Genomic DNA, 12,700 nt, shown 5'->3' with positions numbered 1-12,700 from the left:
CGCATCACGCGCACGGACACGTTACCCAACTACTGTAGTTAGCGATCACGGAAGACGGATCCAGTCTTTCATCCGGTCCGACCCAGCGCAAGCACATAAAAGCGACAACAACATCGATAATCTTCATCATCAACGATTCACAAGCTAGCAGCTATCTCTGAAAATAATTAAACCTACAAGAATACAAAAAAGCAATGCCTCAATTCAAAGTCGCAGTTTACCTCTACCCGAAAGCCGATCTCCTGGACTTTTCCGGTCCGGTAGAAATCTACTCTTATTACCCATACGAAGGAAGCACTGAACAACCATTCTCGGTGACATCATTTGCTCATCATAATCCGGTCACGTCTGGCTCCAGCGCGCTGGTATACGTCCCCAACGCCACGTTCGCCGACGTCTCAGAGCGTATCGAGGACTTTGATATCCTTGTCATCCCAGGTGCACACTTCGACACCATAGCGGACTTGATCAACGCCGAAGAGGGCAAAGAACTGTGCCAGCTGATCCAAAAGTTCACGCAATCGAAGCCCAGATCTGAAACTGGAAAGAGAATACTCCAGTCGGTCTGCACCGGCAGTGTTCTGATCGCAGCTTCTGGAGTGCTAGCTGGTCGCACGATTACGACGCACCACATGGGTCTTGACATGCTCAAGAGAGTGGCTGATGATGCCGCGGGTGGAGATTCAAAGGTCAATGTCGTGAGGCAGAGGTGGGTGGATGCAGGCACAACGGAAGCCGGCGTGCGCATTGTGAACGCAGGGGGTGTTAGTTCAGGGATTGATGCGACTATTTGGATTGTGGAGCAGCTTCATGGTAAAGCGGCAGCTGATCAGGTGGCAGATATTGCAGAGTTCGAGAGAAGGGATGCTGCATGGGGTGTGAGCACATAATTTCCAGATGATGCAATGTAGGAGGATGCTAGTGCTAGACTATCAGCAGTTTATTTCTAAAAAGCTACCAATATCCTGAATTCCAACCATCTAAGACGTGGAGGCAAGTGTGAAGAAGCTTCTTAGAGCTCTCGTTACTATTAACTGATTGATAGTTCTTTAGTTAAGACACTAAGAACAACTAGGTGCTAACTTAGAGTACTATCAAGGACCTTGAAAAGCTTAGCGCGAACACGAAAGAATCCACCTTCTGTATCTCCCACAGCAATAAAGCGAGCCCCGCGACCATTAAAACGAGATGGTGCGTATGGCACTGAAATATGACTATTGCGTTAGTCTATAGAATAACAAGACTATTATCGCGAACAATGGCGAAAACGTACCTAGGTAAGCTTTTTCGAGCATTCCAAGGTTTATGGACGCTGCATACTTCAACGCTCATTTGAAAGACAAAGCTCGTGCTCCGTTGTGAGCATCTTATTTCCGGAGAAACCGCCGAGATTCTGAATTCCAACCATGCAACGAGCAGACGTGGCGTGCTAGCGTTCGTATGGATGTAGTAAGACTTATCAGTATTCCTTTCCAGGGAGCCGCCGACAGTATTCCAGCCACTTGAGTAGTAGACCTAGTAACACAATCCAGAAATGACGAGGAGTAAAGGGATTATCATTGTGAGTCGCGCGCCAAAGGTGGCCAGGCCTTTGCAAGTAACAGTCTGACAGTATAAACATGCCAGTCTTGCCTCTGACAGATTGCGATCGTCAAAATCACACCTGCTTTACATCCAACTACGCACAACAATCACTGCCATAATCTTGTTCTAAGCAACTCTTTATCACAATGTATCTCAGCCTCCTCACGTTAGTAGCAGTTCTCTCTTATAGGGGAGTCAACAAGGGAAAAGCATTCTGTCATCGTGACGGTGGTCTGCTACTACGCCCGTAGCGCAGACGGTAGTCAAGCTTTGCCACTTGCTTGCGTGGTATGGTAGAGCACTGCCAAACAATCTACTTACGTGCTAATCTTCTGAATAATGCACTCCCGGAATGAAAGGAGGCCCAGCCGGACGTGTTTTTGAAAACACTATTGGGCATTCGTGGTGTGTAGGTTTTGAGTTTGTCCTAGAAATCAGGACTTGGTTCTGATTTTGTTCTTAGTGCGACAAATAGGTCACCCTACGATGGCACAATGGGATTGTCATCGTGGACAGCGCAAAGGATGCTTTCGGCTGGGATGCTAAAGCATGTTGATGGGTATCTGAAGGGGACGAGATATCTGTGTTATGGTGGGTGGTGGAGGAGGAGGAGAGGGTACATAGGCTATATATTGGAAAGGTATTTACTATGTGATAGTCATGCCAATCTACTACTATCCATGCCAGCATGATCTCTCATCACCATTACCTACATGTTCGCCATCAAGTACCTCAAACCCGATGGTTGATAGATTCATCTCCTGACTTCAACACTGAGAGTCTTGGAACTATGCTAAATACTTTTAGGTGTACCTAATGCTTTGCAGCCTAGTACTCAATCGGATCAAGTACTAGCAAGACGGTGCTCTTGTTGAGTCGTCAGCTACTCATCTCCGCAATTTGCCCATTGGATGCGGATCATATCTTCTCCGTGCCAAGTCCGTGTCATCTAGGGGGCTTTGTCGTTTTTTTCAGGTCTCATCTGCTCCAGAGTTTGTGTGAAGGGGTTTGGAACTATAAGAAAATGAATGTGTATTAGGAAAATTAGCCAGCCTACTACCTAGGTAGTTAGCTCGTGCTCGGAGGCTAAGACTACAATATGAAGATCATACAAGGGGGAATTCAGCGGTGCTTAGATGTATGGATCTTCGGGGCTCGGGGGTAATGTTTGACGATCAGAGCGCGAAAGTTGGCTAGGCCCCAGGCCTTTACGACTACTAATCTAGCATACAAACCTGTGAGATCCACCCTTCACAATTGGTACAACGTCAAACCTGCGCTTACCTTACCTTCAATCTACAATTACTGCAACGACTTTGGTCTGAACAAGTTTTGTCACGATGCATGTCAACCTCCTCGTATTAGTCGCATTTTCCTCTTATTTAGGAAGCAGCATAGGAGCCAAATGCGAACAGAAGCCAGATTACCCTTGGAGCTATGGCAACAGACGTGGTGTTTATAACAAATCTTATTTCGTATAGTATAGCATGCTTAGGCAATTAATTACATACTAATGGCGAACAGTGTTCTCCTACCAAAGACGATCCCCTTGCAAAGAAGGGACCAGAACATGTCGATTGTACCTACGCTATGCCTTATGAGGGTGCACAATGGTGGTGTGTAAGTATTGAGTCCGTTCTTACCGATATAATTGGGCTCTAAATCATTGTTAGTGCAAAACATGGCTACATTCATAAGACGGGGTAGCGGGGATTATTATCGTGGACGGCACGATGCCGAAGCAGATTCATGGGGTACAGTGGGACGGTTTCTATCATGTAATAGTCATACCGCAATCTACTCCCATCCATTCCAACATCATCACCATTACTACCTCACCCACCTACATATTCGCCACCAAATACCTCAGACCCGCCCACATCTCCTCAGCACTCGGCACAATCTGTGCCGCGGGCAGTACAAACCCATACGTGCCCGTGTCTCTCAACTCGACCGTCATACTGAAATTCGCCTTTGCAACCTCAAACGCATAATCCACACTGTCACCACTAACCTGGTAAATAGTGTTGCAGATAGGTCCGCCAGTGAAAGTCGTCCCGTGTACAGCTTTCACAGCAGCAATAGCGCCCTTGGTCAGCGAGGCGTGCTTTGCGGCGTTGGGCACGGCGCCAGAGCACGTGTAGCCGTAGGGGTACATCCAAAGCTGCGAGTACGAGTGGATGTCCATGTAGAGCATGACACCCTTTCCGGCGGCGATGCTGTCAAGGTGGGCTTTCAGGGCCTTGGTTTCAACACCGTCGCCAGCAGAAGGGCCTTTGTAATCTTCAGCGCAAGGGGAGGTGGAGGCGCCGCCACGTTGGTCCCAGTGCGAGGGCCAGTTGCGGTTGATATCGCGGCCAACGCAGGAGGCGGAGGGTGTAGTTTGACGGTTCTTGCGCCACATGCGGTCTGTGGCTTGAGTGTAGGCGAAGCCGTCGGGGTTTACAATGGGGAAGATGTAGAAGTCGTAAGTGTTCTTGAAGTTTGCGGTTGTGGAGTCCGTCGAGGTTAGGAGTTGGTAGGCTGTATATTCTACGACCTGGAAGGTATCAGTATGGTGGCTATATTTCTTGGGAGAAATCAAATTTACCATGGTGGTAATCCATTCTCTTGCGTGCACTGTGCCGTGCCAGACTACTCCTCTCTTTGAGCCTTTACCGCCGCTACCCCAGATGTGGATACCTTTGATGTCACGGCCTTCAACCGACTTGCCGGCTGAAATCACTTCGGCATTGTTGGGGTATGCAGCCGCTAGATCAGAAATCCATTGCATGTGGTCGGCAATAGAATGGTACGAGTTGAACCATGTAGCACTAGGTGCGGCACCGGCTGATGTGACTGGTTAGCGCGAGTTTCAAAGTATGTGGTTGTGTGAGGTGAATATATACCGGCATATGTGCTAAAGGTTGTCTCGTTTGCGATAGAGAGTCCAAGATTGTTGTGCATGATCTTGGTCTCAAAATCGGCGGTTGAGGCTTCAAAGTCCCGGATAGCAGTGGGTGGAACCATGAGGTCCACGACATCGCTGGTAGCTGGCTTGCCTTTCCAGAGCTCGAGTTGCAGCTTGCTCATGACATTCTCAAGTTTGACAGCGTTGGAGCCGACACTGACACGGTAGACTTTCCAGTCATCGTAGCTGACCGTCTTTGCGACAGTGGCAGCAGACACAAGGCCCAAGGAGGCGAGGGTGACGCCGAGGAACTTCATGGTGTCAGAATAGGTAGCTATGAAGATGAGAAATCAAAATTTGAGAAGCTGCTTCGACGTCATTATATACATGTTGTGGAAGTCAAGTGATTGAGCCGTTGCAAGTAAGAAGCATGCATAGCCGGATTAAGCAACTGCACCTCCGACTTCACCTGCCCGACTGGCCTTAACCTCTCACGGGGTTACATCCTTGCTCGGGAAGTTGGGTCCATTGTAGTGGTACGAATGGAATGGTAGGCAGGTGTTTAATATACCAGCTTGCGATAAGCCAGAGGCCAGCCCAAGCATTATGCGCCTACGCGGGGATCTGCAGGGGACTAGGTCGGCTGCAGCCAGTGAACTGCCAAAACAAGCTGGCGCGTTTACTTCCTGGCTTGTTGCCAAGACATGATGATGCGTCGGAACGAGTTGACATAGGACGTGATGACTGACGATGGGTGGATAGACTGGCGACGGCGTGGGAGATGATCCGGGGGATTTGCGACCTTCCGCATTCGCTCTTAAGTCGCCGCTCGTAGCCGTCTGACATGGCTATCGGTTGTACCAGGGCGGGATATCATGCAGCACTAGGATGGAATCACTGCGTTGCCGTAGAAGAGAAGCATGCTGGGCGTGCGAAGCTTTAGAGCTTAGCAGCACCGCGAAGACTAAGTTGACACTCTTACGGCATCTGACAGTCATTCTACGGGAAACACATCAGCCGTCTCTGTCGACGACTTACAAGTGTAATGGCTGATAAGATTGCCCCTCTAATGCTTTTGGCCCGAGTTGCCACTGCTCACGTACACCTGCTGTCGATCGATTGGATGCAGGGCTAAGAAGCATTGAGATTGCGCGAAGCCAGCAAATAGACATGCCAAGACTATACACGTGACGCTGATGACATTGACGGGTGTGGCACCAACATGTCGACTATGAGGTGTAGGAAGTGTGGTAGAGGTAATCGTCCAATATTCATGACTGGCACAGTTTAGAAGACGTCGCGCATACCCGTGGGCTCGTCTTTTCAATGGAGGGCGTGGCAGGGTAAAGACGGTGTGCGCAGATCGGCTGCAGGTACAACAGCCGCCGCACCAGGGAAGTAAGAAGCAAAATAATTGTCAAGAAGCGGTCGCGGTCCCCGTAACTGTACAGACCTGAATCAATGGCTGGCTGCCGCGTGGCAATTTGTCGCCCGGCGCGTGCTGTTGCTGCACCAACGGCTTGTTTGGGGTGACGTCGCTTGCGTCCCCAACCTCTTCCTAACCACCTGCATTTGCACCAGCCACCAGACTGCACCCAACAACCACCAGGCCAAAAGTTAGCGGGAGCTACGCTTCCACACTTGCACACTTCAAACCCACAAGACTATCTATCCATTAATTCTTTCAGTGACTACCTTTATCAGTTGCAATCGTTGTTGTTCGCAACCATAGTCGTGCTTCTACGAGCACACCGCCTCGACAAAGTCGCCCATTATGGCGCCACGTCCCGACATCACGACAAATGACGGTGCACTTTCGCCTATGGCTGTGAATGCTATGCAGCTGGCAAAGTCATGGATCAAACGCAGCGATTCCGACCCGTACAAGAATCTTGCCTCTGCAGGCGCCCGTCCGCCAAACGACCTGTCCGGTCCTGGCTTCCAGGCTCTCTTCGCTCTCATTGGTGTCGGACTAGCTCTCGGTGCCATTTGGTTCTTCTTCTGGGCCAAGAATGGTGGATTCAAATGGCGTGAGAACGACTGGGAAGACTACAAGTCGACGGTATTGCGTCGCAAGGGACCGGACGGAAAGACTCTCTCAAACGCTACCAAGAGTACCAGGCTCGGCGGCGGCAGTGTTGTACACGGCGGCAGCTACTTTGGTGCACAGAGCGATACCGGCTACACCGACGTTACTGGCACCACTGATGCAACCGAATACCGCGATGCTGAGAGGGGTGAAGGTGGACTCCGTGGAGGTGATGGCCGCAAGCACAAGAAGAAGCATCGCCGTGACCACACCAACGACTACAAGGACCCCGAACTCCGCCAGTACCGCGAGGAGAAGGCTGCTCGTGTCGGTGGCCTCAACCGTGTCGGTGATGGCATGTACACTGACTACTCTGGCTCCCAACCTTCTGAACTCGGCTCCCACGTCTCTAGCAACGCACCACTCGTCAAGAAGGAAGCCACCAGAGAGTCCAAGGAAGTCAAGGATCCCAAGAAAGAAGCCAAGGCCAAGGAAATGCGTGCCCGTGAACGTATGCGCAAGGCCAAAGCTGCTGAGAAGGAAACTGCCCGAAAGGAAGCCGCCGAAGCCAAAGCTCGCAAGGAAGAGCAAAAGGCAGAAGCCAAGCGCGCAAAGGAAGAGCAGAAGAAGTCCAAGAAGCACAACCCTACACCGTCCGAAGCCCCCGAAATGGCCGAAGTCAACCGTCCACTGACCGAGTACACTTCGCCCCCAGAGTGAGTACACACGCGCCTACACCGAGTACACGGCCCCCTCTGAAATCGGTACACCAACCCGCGCCCCCCACAAAGAGCAAAGCCCTCACTGGCCCGCGTCGTGCTCCCCCTTCAGCAGCTTACTCCTTCACCACCGGCGACGACGACAACGCAACCGTCTACACCGGTGTCTCCACCAGCGACTTCGCCACAAAAACCCAACGCACCGCCCCCTCTGAAGTCGCAGAGTCATCCTACTACTCTGACTACCGTCCCAACGCCGACCCCTCAGTCTACACAGACCCCAACAAGCACGCCCCGCGCTCCCGCTCCGCCCGCCCCTCCCAAGACAAAGACCGTGCCCGCTCCTCTCAAGACCGTGCCCGCTCCTCCCGTCCTAGCTCGCAATCGCAATCTCGTCCCCGTCCCTCGGGCTCCCGCTCCCGTCCTAGCGAATCTCCTCGTAAGCAACAACACCGTTCTTCGCGGCCTGCGCCACCAGCATCTGATATCTTCACCACTGCCAACGGTGATGCTCATGGCCATATGAGCTACCCGTGCCATATTCCGGGTCTTAGCCAGGCTGGTAGCGTGCATCCCATGGAGAGCGTGTCGCAGGTTGGTATTCCAACAAACGCACGTAGGGAGAGGGGTGGACGCGATGTCATGGATGGGTATAGGAGGGGAGGTGTTAGGGCTGTTGGACGGAGGGACAGTTTGAGTGATAGTGATTAGGTTGGTCATAGTTGGTAGTCTTCTTGTTCTCTCTTTCTTGTAAGGCGTTTTCTTGACGGGTTTCATGCACATATAGCGATGATGATGATGAGGGTACTGGCTTTTGCTGAGCAGATGGCCTATGTTTATGTAGATGATTGATGGATGGAGGTGGAAAAGAGAAGGAGGGATTATACCCAGCCGTGATATTTTGTAGGCTGAAGATTCTTTGACAAACGAATGAGTATGAAAGATTGAACGAGCGGATTCAAGCGATGTTTGTCGCATAATCGATGTATAAATGTTTTATCTTAGTTGTATAGTGTAGTAAAACCACTACACGAATGAAGTCGACATTTAGATTCCAAACCCTCCTCGCAAACCAAGCAAACAAACTTATCCATTCCATGCCTTTTCTACCCATCTACCTACCCTTTCCCATCTCACTACTTCCCCTCTCCCTCCTCTCCAGGATCTTCAAACTCCACCAGCGCCGTCCCCGCCTTACACAAATCCCCCCTTACCATGTACAATCCTTTTCACAACGCCGTGACTCGGACTCCGAATCACGGTCTCCATCTTCATACTCTCAATCACCACCAGCGGCTGATCCTTCTTAACCTCTTGCCCTTCTTCTACTTCCACTCTTAGCACTTTGCATGGCATGGGCGCTAGCACGCTATTAGCGACGTCCCTGACGCCGAGGGCCTTCTTCGTCCACGCGGGCATGGCGAGCTTGAAGCGGTACTGGCGGCCGAGGTGGAAGAGTGTGAGGGCATCTTCGTGGCGGATTAGGGTTGTGGAGAGGCGGGTGTGGGGGTAAAAGGATGTTAGGGTGTTTGATGAAGGGGAGAAGGTAGATGTGACGTTGGTGTACGTGGTATCGGCTATGGTGATGTCGAAGTGCTCGGGGGCTGGTTTGGCGAACGGAGATTTTTGTTGTTGTGGATTCGCCTTTGCCTGACGCGGGTGTCTCGATAAGGTGGATGTCGCGGGCTTGGTAGGAAGTACTGAAGCCGTAGCCTACAGCTGTAACGGGTGGTCCTCCTCCTTGGCTCCATGCGTCTGCTTTGGAGGCGGAGATTTCTTGTAGTGCGAGACCCAGGGCTGCTTGTGCGTAGACTTCTGGGGTTGGCGGTATAGGCGTGAAGAGCTCGGCGTGGTGTTTTTGGATGTAACCGGTTTCTACGTCGCCGGCTACGAAGTCAGGGGAGACGCACATGCGTTTTATGAATTCAATGTTTGTGATAGGACCGGCTACTTCGTAGTCTTCTAGGGCGGCCCGTAGCTTGAGAATGGCGGCTTCGCGGGTGGGGCCTTGGACGATGAGTTTGGAGATCATAGGGTCGTAGTGCGAGGATACTTCGTCACCGGCGATGAAACCTGAGTCTATGCGGACAGTGCGTGTTGGTGTGGGTATCTTCAGGTGTAATAGGAGGCCGGAGTCAGGGATGAAGTTCATGTCTGGGTTCTCAGCATATATGCGTGCTTCGATGGCATGGCCTCTCTCATTGATCCTCTGCTCAATCTCTTGTTGGGTCAAGGGCAACTTTCCTCCCTCGGCGACAATGAGTTGCCACCGTACAAGATCCTCACCAGTGACCATCTCAGTGACGGGATGCTCGACTTGCAGCCTGGTGTTCATCTCCATGAAGAAGAATTCGCCTGTGTCGTTGTCGAAGATGAATTCGACGGTTCCTGCTCCTTCATAGCCGACGGCCAATGCGGCTTGTCTCGCCTTTTCCCAGATATCCTGTCTGATGGCCTCGTCTAAATGGGGTGCCGGGGACTCTTCCAAGATCTTCTGATGACGGCGTTGAATACTGCAGTCTCTTTCGCCCAATGCAACACAGTTTCCGTGCTTGTCAGCGAAGACTTGGACCTCGATATGGCGGGGAGTGGTGATGTATTTCTCCACCAACATAACTTCATCGCCGAAGGAGTTACGCGCTTCTGATTTTGCGGATGCGAGTTGGTCGAAGAACTCGGCTTCCGTATTGACGATGCGCATGCCCTTGCCGCCTCCGCCTTTGACGGCTTTCAAAAGAACAGGGTAGCCAATACTTGCCGCCTGTTCTTTGAGGTATTCTGGGTCTTGGTTGGAGCCGTGGTAACCCGGGATGCATGGGACGCCGGCTTTGGTCATGATGTCTTTCGACTCACTTCAACCTGTTAGCCGCCATAACTACAGTAGGTGATTGTCACTGACCTCTTGCTGCCCATAGATTCAATTGCTTGCCATGGTGGCCCAATAAAGGTCAGACCGGCATCTTTACATTTTCGTGCAAATGTAGGATTCTCGCTCAGCTATAGGTCCTGTCAGCGCCCTTGCACACTGAGGTTTGTAGAGACCCATACAAAGCCATAGCCCGGATGTATACCCTGGCAGCCCTGCTCCTTTGCGATCTGTATTATCCGGTCGCCATCGAGATATGCTGAGGGATCTCCGAGATTTACAGCGTACGGCGAACTCAAAGCATGCTGTGATCTAGCGTCTGGGTCCGTGAAGAGGGTTGTGGTTCGGATACCGTATTCTGAAGCTGTTCGTCCGACTCGTCTACGACATGTGTTAGTTGAAGCAGACTCAACAGCTTCACGGCTCTCACAGTGCAATTTCTCCACGGTTTGCTATCAGTACAGAGGTAAGGGACTTGGTAGCTGGCGCAACAGTAGAGTTACAGCGGGCACTTTTGGCAGCAAGAAGCTGGCGCGAGAGGTGGCTAGACTTGCGAAAAGCACGCATTTTCACAGTGGTCGTATATGGAGCAAACAGGAATGAATTCCAAAACTACAGAAGCAACATTGTTTGCATCCTTCAATGCCGCAGCTGTGGGCAAGCCTCGGTGGTCGTTAAGCCGCGTGGAGCCGCGGTACGTCAATTCGCGGGGAAGGCGCGCTTTGTGTCTACTTGTACCGTACTAGAGGAAGGCGCAACACTGGCAACTCGATCCGGAAGGCGCATCGGTGGCTCCTGCTGCTGCACTGGTTATCATACTTTGCTGACTGCCTCTCTTTACTGGTTGGCGTTTCCTCGAGAACTGCCATGCGCGGCCATGGTCACCGTGCGCCTAGGAAGGTGCGGGTTGTGTTTGCGCCTCGCAAACCAAACTATGTCCCGTACACGCGCGTCATACCCAGTCTCCTCACTTTCACTGCGCAAACCCACGCTGCAACGATACCGTACACTAAACGAATTGATTTCGCATAGCATTCTTCCCCCGATCACTACTCGCCCGTCACTCTATCCAGCCAGCGCATGCGCTCGCACATCCACGACGACCCCACGCAAGCATGAGCGACTACGAAGACGAATACGATGATTACGAGGCCGACTTCTTCTACGTCGAAGATGAATACATGGCAGCCGATGATCTAGCAGAGCACGCCGTAGCATCTCCTCCACCCGCAACCTGCGGCGATGAGGATGCAGAGGAAGACTGGGACCGATTCGACTACTTCAACGACCTCGAGTACGCCTCGGACGGCTACGACGACGCCACGTTCCAAGCCCACGACGTCAAGGGCGCAAAAGCTGGCATGAAGAGGAAGCGAGGTGTCAAGAGTCTCCCAGCCACGAAGAGAAGAACCACAAAACGTGACAGCGCGCAGACAGAGCCGACGGCAGTAGTAGCCCATTCACCCATAGTATGGCGTTCACAAGCCGACCGCGGCGCAAAACCCAAAATGCTAGAAGAAAACGCCCAACCATACGCTCTCTTCAAGAACTGGCGCGAGAAACTCGCACACATACCCGAGTGGGCGAAAGCCTCACCACCCAGCCCGCCCGGCGCAGAGTCTTCACGTTTGGACAAGGGAAAGGGGAGGATGGCTTTTGTCACTGAGCCCGCCTCGCCGCCGTACGATGACGACGACCATGTCGGAGATGAAATCGAGGAAGGTGAAGACGTCGCCATGGACGAAGAACCATCCATCGATAAAGACACACTCATGGCAGCACTCCAACGTCAACTCGCGGCCGCCGGCGGTCCCCTGAGCAACATGGATCACAACCAACTCCTCGAGTACGCACTACGCATGATGAGCGACCAAGATGCCGGCGACGACATTGCAGGCGAGATGGCGGATGCCATGTTGCAAGGCGGCGACGATGACGAAGATGATACCGAGGCCGAGGAGAAGATGCTGGAGTGGGTGGCGCGGCAGCGTAACGGTGGCAAGGACGAACAACCAGTCCAAGGCGACGACGGTGATGAAGACGACACCGGACCACAGGAGAAGATGCTCGAGCGTGATGGTGGTGTGGACGAACGGGACACGGTCGACCGGGCTGGTGACGAACAAACCGCAGTTGATCGACCGCCCAAACACACCCTCAAACGCAAAGCAGAACAGCAGCTAGACGAAGAAACAGGGTCAAAGCAGATAAAGAAGAGGGTGACGAGGAGTTTCGACAAACCAACCGAGGCTAGTCTGGCGAAGGCTGCGAAACCGGAAAAGGCGGAGAAACCGGCGACTAGGTCAAGTGCGAGACTTCGTTAATTTTGACGTATATAGCATCCATGGTACATTGGACCTTGGTATCATAGGGGATGGGTAGATTGGACGCGTATAAGGGCAGGTACGACAGGAGAGACAGGAAAAACGGGTTCTAGACCTGATTTCGGCATGACATGAATTCTGATGGACATGGGCACATGGGAAAATTAATGTACTGGATTCTAGCTCCACGAGTGTTTCTTCTACACATCAAGGCTTGGTCCTTAGATATAAGCGTTTTCCCAACAAGAGGCCATGATATGGGTCGCAGATGCAGATGCTTTTTATTCT

The 12,700-nt window shown here is 52.0% G+C and overlaps 5 protein-coding genes across 5 annotated transcripts; 3 read left to right on the top strand and 2 right to left on the bottom strand.

Moving 5' to 3' along the window:
* Window positions 1–194: 194 nt before the first annotated feature.
* On the top strand, window positions 195–890 carry PtrM4_006740 (Transcriptional regulator protein; the record flags this gene model as incomplete). Its single annotated transcript, XM_001930675.2, has 1 exon — window positions 195–890. The coding sequence occupies one exon, from the start codon at window positions 195–197 to the stop codon at window positions 888–890; it is 696 nt and encodes a 231-aa protein (XP_001930710.1).
* Window positions 891–3,427: 2,537 nt separating this feature from the next.
* On the bottom strand, window positions 3,428–4,791 carry PtrM4_006730 (carboxypeptidase; the record flags this gene model as incomplete). Its single annotated transcript, XM_066102813.1, has 3 exons — window positions 3,428–4,123; window positions 4,175–4,413; window positions 4,473–4,791. 3 exons carry the CDS (start codon window positions 4,789–4,791, stop codon window positions 3,428–3,430), a joined length of 1,254 nt encoding a protein of 417 aa, XP_065965015.1.
* Window positions 4,792–6,248: 1,457 nt separating this feature from the next.
* PtrM4_006720 (uncharacterized protein) lies at window positions 6,249–7,223 on the top strand (the record flags this gene model as incomplete). Its single annotated transcript, XM_001930673.2, has 1 exon — window positions 6,249–7,223. One exon carries the CDS (start codon window positions 6,249–6,251, stop codon window positions 7,221–7,223), a length of 975 nt encoding a protein of 324 aa, XP_001930708.2.
* Window positions 7,224–8,416: 1,193 nt separating this feature from the next.
* On the bottom strand, window positions 8,417–10,655 carry PtrM4_006710 (Acetyl-propionyl-CoA carboxylase, alpha subunit; the record flags this gene model as incomplete). The annotated part of the gene is made up of 5 exons (XM_066102812.1): window positions 8,417–8,872; window positions 8,940–10,074; window positions 10,122–10,219; window positions 10,271–10,469; window positions 10,519–10,655. The coding sequence occupies 5 exons, from the start codon at window positions 10,653–10,655 to the stop codon at window positions 8,417–8,419; spliced, it is 2,025 nt and encodes a 674-aa protein (XP_065965014.1).
* Window positions 10,656–11,203: 548 nt separating this feature from the next.
* On the top strand, window positions 11,204–12,412 carry PtrM4_006700 (PMG multi-domain protein; the record flags this gene model as incomplete). The annotated part of the gene is made up of 1 exon (XM_001930671.2): window positions 11,204–12,412. One exon carries the CDS (start codon window positions 11,204–11,206, stop codon window positions 12,410–12,412), a length of 1,209 nt encoding a protein of 402 aa, XP_001930706.1.
* Window positions 12,413–12,700: the final 288 nt, after the last annotated feature.

Source organism: Pyrenophora tritici-repentis, chromosome 1 (assembly GCF_003171515.1).
Source record: "Pyrenophora tritici-repentis strain M4 chromosome 1, whole genome shotgun sequence".
NCBI classification, from domain to species: Eukaryota; Fungi; Ascomycota; class Dothideomycetes; order Pleosporales; family Pleosporaceae; genus Pyrenophora; species Pyrenophora tritici-repentis.
Note: the sequence above shows the minus strand (reverse complement) of the source record. Positions and strands in the feature narration are given on the sequence as shown.